The sequence below is a fragment of the Myotis brandtii genome, unplaced genomic scaffold (genome assembly GCF_000412655.1).
Source record: "Myotis brandtii unplaced genomic scaffold, ASM41265v1 scaffold107, whole genome shotgun sequence".
Lineage (NCBI taxonomy): Eukaryota > Metazoa > Chordata > Mammalia > Chiroptera > Vespertilionidae > Myotis > Myotis brandtii.
The window spans coordinates 605,933-617,628 of NW_005353629.1; the positions used below are offsets into that span (position 1 = coordinate 605,933).

At 41.9% G+C, this 11,696-nt stretch overlaps 1 protein-coding gene across 1 annotated transcript in view; it reads right to left on the minus strand.

Moving 5' to 3' along the window:
- The window catches only part of MEP1B (meprin A, beta), a 26,023-nt gene extending 14,878 nt beyond the window's left edge, over positions 1–11,145 (minus strand). The window contains exons 1-8 of the mRNA XM_005857079.2: positions 11,083–11,145; positions 9,030–9,048; positions 7,962–8,006; positions 7,833–7,876; positions 6,070–6,148; positions 2,954–3,071; positions 2,012–2,190; positions 29–247 (exon numbers count right to left, since the gene is read on the minus strand). Coding sequence (XP_005857141.2) covers positions 29–247; positions 2,012–2,190; positions 2,954–3,071; positions 6,070–6,148; positions 7,833–7,876; positions 7,962–8,006; positions 9,030–9,048; positions 11,083–11,145 — 766 coding nt within the window. The remainder of the gene's footprint in view (positions 1–28; positions 248–2,011; positions 2,191–2,953; positions 3,072–6,069; positions 6,149–7,832; positions 7,877–7,961; positions 8,007–9,029; positions 9,049–11,082) is intronic.
- Positions 11,146–11,696: the final 551 nt, after the last annotated feature.

Below are 11,696 nucleotides of genomic sequence, written 5' to 3' on the forward strand. Positions count from 1 at the left end.
CAGAAGTCACTGAAGAGCGGGCACATACAGCAGTTGTACAACCGGTTCAGCTTGAGGAGGTCAGAGTCGCTGAAGTCCATGCGCTGGCCGATGACGTCCATGAAGTCCGGGATCCTCGTTACAATCGTGGGTTTAGTCCCGTTTCGGAAGGCGGTCTTGCTGTAGTGCATGACTGACGTGTAATCATAGGGGACATTCAGAGCGTCCGAGACTTTGTCATCGTAGGTGTTAAAATTGTTCTCTTTGCCTGAATGGTAAATAAAAGAATTTTAAATTACTTGATGTTCACAGAATTCCATTGATTTTACTCGGAATGCTGTTAGTTTAGGAATGGAGACTGTAATAAACCCACTGCAACCTTTGCTATAACTGCTCTACATGATTTCAGGGGACTTTCGTGCATCCTGTCTGAGAATGCAGTATTCAAGCTGAGAATTGGGATAGCAGCCATCATGCTGAACGGATCTAAGTTTTCATTACAGCCCAACGTTAGCTATTAGCATTGGGCCCACGGTTCCGAGAACTGCACATGGAAAGGAGGGTTCTAGAAGGTGCTGTGGAAACAGGCAGGTTGATTGGCAGGCGGTGATGGGAGGGCGGGTGGAGGTGAAAGTAAGAGGACTTGCGAGGTGCGGTGGGATGGGACCTGGGGATTATAATGCAGAGTCACCAGAAAGGATTCACGTAGTCAGGGGTTTCGTGGTTCCTGGAATACGCGTAGCTGTTTCTTAAATGAATACGTTTAGAGAAGATACCAAGCTGCTTAACATCGCCTACAGGCAGCGGATTGCAACTTGAGATCAAATGATTTTGTGGGCACGATGGGTAGATCTGCTGTCCAACGCACATACATGTGTTGTCAAGTCTAGACAGAAGTTTCTGCCAACAGTGAGACTTCAGGAATCCTAAAGAATGCGGCTACGGAGGAAAGGCAAGCACTTCTCTTACTGTGGATCTTTCAGTCTCTGCTGTGCCTTCCCAAGTTGAGATCAGGACACGGGGAGAGGGAATGGGAAGGAGCAGGAGCTGTGGTGTTAAGATTATGATGTAGCCAGAACAGCGTGGCTCAGGGGTTGAGCATCGACCTATGAACCGGGAGGTCACGGTTCGCTTCCCGGTCAGAGCACATGCCCGGGTTGTAGGCTTGATCCCCACCCTGGTTGTAGGCTTGATCCCCAGTAGGAGGCGTGCAGGAGGCAGCTGATCTATGATTCTCTCTCATCATTGATGTTTCTATCTTTCTCTCCTTCTCCCTCCCTCTTTGAAATCAATAAAAACATCTTTTTAAAAAAGATTATGAGGTCATAGGCCTCGGTACAGAGCAGACCTCACAGTGCCCCACAGGACAGCAGTGCTGCCCCGCTTCCCCAAACCTACAGAGGCAGGACAGGTGAGCGACTGTCACGGTGGGAAAAGGTGGAGAGCAGGAGCTCTGGCCGGACCTGGTGTGAAAACCTCCCAGAGGTGGAACACAAAGTCACAGACGTTCAGGCTGCCCAACTACTGCAGTGTTCCCCAGTGTGGGTGCCATGGATCAGTAAATCCAAATGCTCCACAAAAGGAAAACACAGAAAGACCAGGAATTACACCACTTTAGGAAACGCTCCTGCCTCCGAGACTTACAACTCATGTTCATCTAACAAAGGCTCTGAACAGCACAGCAGTGTAGTGACTGTTCGTTTCATTTCTTTTAACCTAGGATTTCCCAGACTCATGTGACCACGGATCCCTTTTCACTCAACACCTGTGAGCATGTTGGTGAACAGGGCTCCATAACACGTGCTTTAGGAAACATTAGTTTCTGAGATCATGTCCAGCTTAAGGGCTATTGCTGTGCCCCAACACCCTTCATCCACTTCAACTCACACTGAGTTAGAGCTAAATGAAGTAAGACATCAAAACATCAGCGTTTTCCTACCGTGTACAGTTGGCACAGATGGCAGGAGAAGGCACAGTGCTTAGAATTCAGTCCTTAACTAACTGAAAGTGTAAGAAAACAAGAGAAATATACCTGATTGGATTCTGTCCCACATTATGCTGACATAGTCATCCCGGTCAGAGCGCGACTGCTCGTGCCAGAACCCCAGGGCGTGGAGGAACTCGTGTTGAATCGTTGCTATTTTGTCACAGTTTTCCCCAATGGAGAGACTTTGCTTCCCAACGCGCTTATTTCCAATCGAAGACCAGCAGCTTACAGGAGAGTTTACAGGAGAAAGGGGAGAGGGTGTTATAACGATGCAGGAGGAGGTCTCAGGTCAGGATCCCTAATTCCTAACCTGCTTAGTTACCCACCGGGACCCTTCACAACAGAGGGATCTGAACACAAGTCACGTCTCTCATAACCCTGGTGAGCTACGAACAATGTTCCACACCAGGTGATCTTTGGGGAACTTGCCCTGACACCAAAAAGAACATAGGAGCTAGTCATCCCACGTCAGCCTCATCCTGATTTTTCCTGGAAATGTCCAGGTGTTTCCGATGGTCCTGGCTATGCCGATGGCCATTCGTAAGGGTCCTATAGGTACAGCAACCACTCAGAATTGCTGCGCTCCAAGCAAATAACAGTCACCTTCTTAACTCAGGCAGTAAGAGTCATTAGGTAAAAATAAATTGAAATACACACACACACACATACACACACTTATACACACACGCGAGTGTGTTTTACTTGAAGAGGAACATAAGAAGTAGCTGAAGTTCACAAAGTTGTGAGATGGATGGCATGCAATCCCACCCTCCTTATCTAAAATATATATATATATTGGCAGACTGCTTGCATGTATGAAAATATTATTTTATGGCTAGAAAAACTAGATCCAGCTGTCTTTTACTCTCCAACAAACAGGGAAGGAAGCCCCACCCTCCCTCAAGGTCAGAGCCTAGGGCAATTGCTGTGATATAATGTCCTAGCCACACAGTTTCATTAACACCCTCATAAACATTCTTCACTTACCCACTGCCCTTGAACACTGATATATAGTTCGTTTCTCCGGTCCAAGGCTTGAAGTCAATGCATGTTTTTAAGCGATAGCGTTCAAATGCGTTGAGGATAACTCCCTTAGCATTCATTTCTGAGGGAAGAAAACAAACAAAATTATGTAGCTCATTAATATAAACAAGAGTTAAATCCTTACGACATCTCATCAACATTAAAACGCAATGACGTTGGACAAAACTACCTTCTTCGAGGACCTGCTGCATCATATGCAAGTACTGGATTACTCTTCGGGTCCCTTATTTCACCCCATATTTCTATCTATACCAATTCCTAAAAGTTGCTCCCCCAGGTGAATTTCATCCTTGGCCATCTCACTCAATACCACCTTCTTGGGTCATTCAATCAGATCCACTATCTATGGAGCTGTTATATGCAAGGCACCATGAAAGATGCTCATTCATGCCCACGGCTTCAACCTTTTCCTACATCCAAATAACTCCCAAATATTTTTTTAAAAAATTTTTTATTGATTAAGTTATTACATATGTGTCCTTATCCTCACATTACCCCCCATACCCCCCACTCATACCCTCACCCCCCTGTTGTCTGTGTCCATTGGTTAGGCCTATATGCATGCATATAAGTCCTTTGGTTGATCTCTCCCCCTTACCCCCACCCTCCCCTACCTTCTCTCTGAGGTTTGACAATCTGATTGATGCTTCTCTGTCTCTGGATCTGTTTTTGTTCATCGTTTATGTTGTTCATTATATTCCACAAATGAGTGAGATCATGTGATATTTATCTTTCTCTGACTCACTTATTTATTTTCTATCTTGAGTGACCAGGCTATCCACCAACACTTTCCATGATATCTCTACCACAGTGAGCCTGATGCGTTTCAAATTCTGCATTCCAAAAACTAATTTCCACCACACTTCTCTAGCCCACCCACTTCAACACATATTCCTTACTCTTGTTAAAGGTGCTACGATTCATCAAGTTGGGTAAATCCTGGACATTAGCATCCCTTTACCTGGGCCTACCTTTTTGACCTCTTGCTGTCAATCACTAAATCTACCAATTGCCTCCAAATGTCTTAGATATATCCATTCTTGTCTACCCTTACTTAGAGAATCTTGGCTCAAAAGCTCTTCGGTTGTTCCCTAAATATCCCCCCCAGTCTCCTAGCTGATCTCCCTCCTTTCTTATTGCCCCATCAGTAATACATTTGCAAACTGCCACCAAGTGGTAGCAATCTTCTTCCACCAAAACTTTTGGTGCTTCCACGTTATCATCAGTATAGACTCCCAATCCAGACCCTGCCTACCTGTCCAACCTCATTATCTCCTTACTGCCAATCTGCATTCCAGCTCAGGGTTGTTGTTTTTCCCTTCCCCATGCCTTTGCACATGTGCCTAGGGCACCCTTCCCTAGAGGCACCTCACCTGGGAAATGCTGCTGGTGTTGTCGTGGTGGGTGAATAGCACTTCTTGCAAAGAAATGAATGTCTCTTGATGAACAGAATGCAAACTCAATGTCCATCTCTCTTGTCCCCCCTCCCCAGGACCTGTGAATGGTGTACAACTTGCACAACCTTCACTCATCCCTGCTGCTTAGTGCCACCTGTTCCCTAATGTTCATGCCTTTTTTAAAATATATTTTATTGATTTTTTACAGAGAGGAAGGGAGAGGGATAGAGAGTTAGACACATCGATGAGAGAGACACATCGATCAGCTGCCTCCTGCACACCCCCTACTGGGGATGTGCCCGCAACCAAGGTACATGCCCTTGACTGGAATCAAACCTGGGACCCTTCAGTCTGCAGGCCGATGCTCTATCCACTGAGCCAAACTGGTTAGGGCTGTTCATGCCTTTATATGTAGGTGGCTCACACAGATCTTTGAACATATGACTAATCATTACGACTATTCCATTCTAGTGTAATTAGTTTTTGGTTTATCTGAATATCCACTGAAATGTATGGTCTTTAAGAAAAAGTTTCCCAAACAGCAGTTTCTAAACTGATGCTGATCAGTGATATCGTTTTCACTAGTCCATACAAAAATGAGGATCACCCCTGCTGGCATGACTCAGTGGTTGATCATCGACTTATGAACCAGGAGGTCATAGTTCGATTCCTCGTCAGGGCTCATGCCCGGGTTTCGGGCTCGATACCCAATGTGGGGCATTCAGGAGGCAGCCAATCAATGATTCCCTCTCATCATTGATGTTTCTATCTATCTCTCTCCTTTTATCTCTAAAATCAATAAAAATATATTAAAAAATAAAATAAAGACCATGTTTTAGAGTGGACCATTACAATTAAATTTCTTCTATAGAAATGCTATCCTTGGCTTTGGATTAGATTTTTCTGACTTTTTACTATTAAAACACTATTTCTTTTATGAAAGAGGGATGATAAAAGATAGTAGGTTTTTGTTTAAGCTCCTGACTTGGCAAAATGAAACGTTGGTAAAGCAATGCCAATTCCTAGAGTTTTATTTGTTTGGTTGTTTTGGTTTTACCCATATGTAGATCTGAACACATGGGAAACCGCTGCTTTACAATAAAGACGAGCTCCCTAATCTTTATGTCCCTAGAATGGAATAATCCACCACAGAGGAGGCACTCCATAAATGTTGGTTAAATTAATTCCTTTATTGTCCAAAGCTCAACAAATATTTCAGACAAAGTCACTTAGGTTCTTTTTATTGTCCACTTTGCTTATTTTTTTAAGTAATTTTACATACTTACATAAAGCAACAAACAAAACACTGTTAAAAACCACAATTGCATGCCCTAACTGGTTTGGCTCAGTGGATAGAGCATCAGCCTGCGGACTCAAAGGTCCCAGGTTCGGTTCAGGTCAAGGGCATGTACCTTGGTTGTGGGCACATACCCAGTAGGGAGTATGCAGGAGGCAGCTGATCAATGTTTCTCTCTTATCGATGTTTCTGACTCTCTCTATCCCTCTCCCTTCCTCTCTGTAAAAAGTCAATATAATATATTTTAAAAAATAAAAATAAATAAATAAAAATAAAAAAACATAATTGCATGCCCTTAGCAATACTGTCATCATATCCTTTCAGGGACATACAACAGTTATGGACACTCCACGGTGTATACTAACCCAAGCTATCTTCTAGAACATATGGGATGGTCTGAGGCCATCTATAGTTTTCTCCAATGATGGAATTTCTATCTTGTACCTGTAAAACATAAATACGAAAAAGGTAATTAAATGAATCAGGCAAAAAACCTATGAAACAACCAATAGTTAATCTAGCAATAAATGAAGCGTTAAGCTCTTTCAGCCAGTCTAAACAAACTGTGTGCGCACACACGTGCCCGCGTGTGTGCCTCTGCTTTTATCATATTAAGACAAAGTTTCTAGGAGGAAATTTCTCTCACTAATTTTGTTTATAGATTTGAAGAAGAAATCATGCAAAACCGTGTAAAGAATGATTGTTATAAAACTGAACTGTAAATATTGGTAGACTTATAAACTAGTTTCCTATACAAGAGATTACAAAAATACAAGAGGGAAGTGATAGCAAAACCTCAATAACCTTGATCTCACAAAGTCAGAAAAAGTTACATGAACTGGGGCAACATTTTTTAAAAATTTTAAACAATTTGAAATTTTTATAGTAAAGAACTAATTTCGTCCATGCATTCATCCAGTCAACGGAATGAACGCTGCTCTAGGGAATAGGGGTTCGCTGGTAACAGAACTAACTGCCAAGGTCTTTACCTTCACGGAGCTAATATCTAGCGAAAGAGACAAGTAGAATGTAAGGAGACAAATTAAGATTAAACTGGCTGCATTTACTTGTAATGGAGGACATAAAAAAGGGGGGTGTGGGTAAAAGTAAAGGGATTGGGGAGTATGTTAGATAAGAGGCCAGGCCAGGACTCTTCGAAAGGAGGACGTTTAAGGTGGAATAGGAATGATATGAAGGAGCCAGGATTGAAAGAAACCTTGGGAAGATGGTTTTGGGCAAAATGCTTGGTATGTTTTGAGGCCGATTTGTTAGGACAGAAAAGAAATGAGATAAGAGAGGAGGACAGGGAGGGGAGGGGAGAAGAGAAGAAATGAGAACTAGGCAGGAGTTAAATTATGCGAGGTCTTGAAGACTATGGGTAAATTTGGATATTATTCTAAAAGCAATAGGAAGCTATTGAAGCTTCAAGCCAGGAAGTGAAATAGGGTCATGGAGTTTTTCCCTTAGAGAAGGGCAGTATTTGAAATAGAAAGACAAGTTAGGAGAAAAGTAGATTCTTTGAGGTATAGGTTGGAGATAGCAACGACAGAACTTGCTGATGGATTGGATGGTGGGGTGAGGGAAAAGGAAGAAGCAAAGGAGACTCTTGGATTTTTTGCTTATTCAACAGCAGGGGGTGAAGGCGTAGTAAGGACTTCACGAAGAGGGGAGTCTCCGTGCAGTTTGGGGGGACCTCTACTTGGCAACACTACTTTTAGCTGTCAGGGTAGAAGTCACAGAATCTCTCTCTTATGGTAAAAGGCCTGATTCACTGAAGATGTAGAAGTTTAGTTTAACTTTGATTCAACTACATTGGATCAGTGAGATTCTATTTAAAAATGAAAATATTGTTCCAATAATGAAAATCAAAAACATCAATAAGACCGAGGCTCCCCTGGTGAGTGATCGCGGCTTTACCCACACAGAAATCCGAGTAACAGATCATGAAGACACTGTTTTATGATTTCCATGCAGTACAATGTATTCATTGAACAAATGTGTCACTGTGATTCTGTGCACGTAGAGATAATTGAGCTTAACTAAGCCCATGCTTGCAGTCATCCTCAGATATTGTTTTTTAGCTTCCAGTGATTAATAGAAGAGTCTTCCTTGCATTGTTTCAACTCACCCCGTCAAGTCTGATGTCTCCCTCAAAAAGATCCAGTCCCAAAGCTGAGAGGAAAGATAAAAATTCATGTCAGCAAATTTGTTCAAACTCCTCACTTAATAAAAGATGTAAAAAAAAAAAACCACAAACCTTCATTGATATCAAATATATCCTGGTCAATTCCACCATCTACATCTTTAACTGAAATAAAGAAAAACACATTGAACATTATGTTTATGAAAGAAGAAATCTTTATCAATTATTGAATTAGAAGTGAGCAAGATTCTAATCAGATGAGTGATCACTTGGTTCTGAATTAATACATACACATTGATTGATTGTTTGATTGGTTGAGAATCTCTCATGAACCAGGCTTGAGGCTATGGTGCTTTTGCATATATGCTCTTGTCCTATTTGTGTCCCTTGAATCCTTAATGACTTCAAGGATAAGAAATTCATTACTTCATATAATATTAAACTTAATTTGGAAGACTAAGTAGCAGAATAGATGAAATAGAAAGCAAATGTTTAAATTTGGTCAAACCAGCCCTAACTGGTTTGGCTAAGTGGATAGAGCGTCAGCCTGTGGACTGAAGGGTCCCAGGTTCGATTCCGGTCAAGGGCATGTACCTTGGTTGCAGGCACATCCCCAGTAGGGAGTGTGCAGGAGGCAGCTGATCGATGTTTCTAACTCTCTATCCCTTTCCCTTCCTCTCTGTAAAATATCAATAAAATATGTTTTAAAAAAAAATGTGGTCAAACCAGTTCCATCTACCCATATATGTATATTCTTTGCAATAGCATATCTTGGAACTCTCAAGCAAAATCCCTAACTTAAATTTAAACTTATCTTTTAAATTGCAAAGGGGTGAATAACATGGCCAAATCTTTCAGTGTACAACTGAATAGGATGTTCATCTGATCTGACACAAAGTAGCAAAATTAATAATAGCAAGCATTTATGGACGTCTGTGTGTCAGTCACTCTGTTTGGCCTCTCCTACTCCTCCATCTGTCTTTCTGCTGGGTACGTAGAACCCTGGACCAGGAAATAAAACGCTCCTCAATGAATCAAGAGAAGGCAGTATCTGATCAAAGTTCAATGCAATTATGCATGTACTTAGCATTAAATATGTCCCAAGTTCTTCTGTTCTGCTGTTCTATTACACGCATAACTTCCTTTTCATTTAACTTAGAGCAAATCTCCAAATACACTCACCAAAATTTTCTGGAGTTGGCTGAGAAACAAACACATAAAAGAAGATATTATTATGATGCCCATGATTTAATGGTCTTCTGGGTTCCAATTTATATCTAGCCATTAATACTATGAATTACTTTCTGACACTTATCTAAAACAGTTAAATTGGAGTCTAAGATGACTTTCTGACAAAAGGGTCTTCCCATTTCATATAAAAAAAATAAAACTTCCTGCCAGTCCGGCGTTGCTCAGTGGTTGAGCATCGACCTACGAACCAGGAGGTTACGGTTCGATTCCCGGTCAGGGCACATGCCCAGGTTTCGGGCTCGATCCCCAGTAGGGAGCGTGTAGGAGGCAGCCCATCCATGATTCTCTCTCATCATTGATATTTCTCTCTCTCCCTCTTCCTTCCTCTCTGAAATCAATAAAAAATATATATATTTTTTAAAACTTCCTGTTAAATGAAAGAAACAAGAAACCAACTTCACAGGTTGAAGAGAAGGCAGAACATAGGACTCCAGCCCTGAAATGTGTTCACTTTTATCATAAATTTCCGAAGAATTCATGGAGTCGTGTTTGGAAACCCTAAAAATTTATTCCCAACATTGAAATATTATCATAATTTATAACAATCCTTTAAAAAGAAATTTTAGTGAAGACCTCATTATTCATGGCTTACTTTCCTATTTCACTCAAGACTCTGCCTTCAAAGACAATACCAAATGGTTAAGGAAAAAGCCTATGGGTGTAGATAGCATTGTTATTAAAAACAAACAAACTTCTGAAGATAGAAGCAACCAAATGAGACCTAAACTACATCAGTGGAAAAATTAGGTAACCCTGAGAAATGCCTAGTGCCGTCTAGTAAAAAAGCTCACAGGGCCGATAGATGGTCGATCCAGGTCAGTGATGGCGAACCTTTTGAGCTCGGCGTGTCAGCATTTTGAAAAACCCTAACTTAACTCTGGTGCCGTGTCACATATAGAAATTTTTTGATATTTGCAACCATAGTAAAACAAAGACTTATATTTTTGATATTTATTTTATATATTTAAATGCCATTTAACAAAGAAAAATCAACCCAAAAAATGAGTTCGCGTGTCACCTCTGACACGCGTGTCATAGGTTCGCCATCACTGCTCTAGGTTATAGTTCTGATTCCACCAACTACTAGGAAGGCAGTTCCCTGTCCTGACACTCGGTTAAATCCGGTCACATCTGCTTTGCAGGGTATTGTGAGGGTTACATGATGTCACAAGAAAGCACTTTTTAAACTATAACAAAATGTCACCCACATGTAAGGTACAGTTTTATGTAAATACAGTTTCCGTATCTAACTTCTACATTCATCTGGAGCCTCTGGTAAGCAGTGGGAATGAGTTCCTTGGGTGATTTCCGTTCTCACTGATAGTAACAAGCGCAGTGGTGTCTCAGGCTTTAGCCACACATACAGACAGATGCAAGCATTTCTACTAAAACAGCTTGTGCATTTTGTCATGATTGCAGTTTTAAGGCTATCCAGTGGTTTCTCTTGTTCTCGGCGCTATCGTTGCTGTTCACAGAACATTAGCATATCATCACAACTGTTATTTTAAACGACAGCTAGAGGCTCCCCCAAGCATTTGGAACCTCACTTATAACCTCGGGCTGGGTGGTGGGTGGTACAAACTGCCCGTCACTCAGAAGGACCGGCCTCACTTCATGAGGAAGCGGCCGAGAAAGCCCATGTTGCCCGACTTCCTAAGCATGTACTGCGCCCTGGCAGCCACCATTCACTCCATCCACGCCTCCCCTGGGGGGACAGCCATCTGATGTCATTGAGCAATAGAAATGCAATGATTTTCCCGTTTCCCATTTCCCATCAGATCAGAAGAAAACTTGTTACATAACAAAGAAACAGAGAGAAACCCAGCTTTGTGTCCATGTCTCTGGCTCCACAGACCCCGCCCGCCAAAAGGAAATGCTCGCTCATTCCATTAACACGTCAACATTCATAAAAAAACAGAAAGCGAACACATTTTTCTTTAGCCATTGGTATCAACTGCCCAGATTGTTCTAATTGTTTTCTTACCAGGCCAGACACCATGAGGCAAGAGGCGACGAGCAGCGACCAAGGCAGAACCCATGAATCCATGCTGTCACTTCCAGTTGGGAGTGCAAACTATACAATTCAGAATAGCACTTATCTTTTAAAAGGCAATCATCGTAACTTCTAGCCTTTGATCCATCTTGCAGGTCAGCTCGCTGCGGTAGTCATACCTCCAATCAAGGAGTTAAAGTCCAGCTGCCCTCACACAGCCTGTGGAGTTGATTGCTTGGTTGGTTTTTCCTGTGTGTGTCAACATTCAATAGTCAAGTGCCCGGCTGAGACCTGTTCATGAAATAAGTTCTCGAATGTATACCTGCTGGTGCCCCGAGACTAATGAATGCCTATTGAGCGAAAGAAAATGTCAAATTACTTTTTAATCTCGGTCTTTCCAATAGTAAACATCTGTGAGGCTCCTCCTGCCATTTAGCCCTGTGCTGCTTCAATCCGTCCAGTCTGTCCACAGCTTTTCATTGTTCATTCATTTAATAAAAATGTATTGAGTTACAAAATCCATTAATGTGCTAGACATCTGGTCCATTTGCTATCCGGGTAAACAGTAGCCAAATAGCAACATATTTCACTCCTGAAAATTCCCC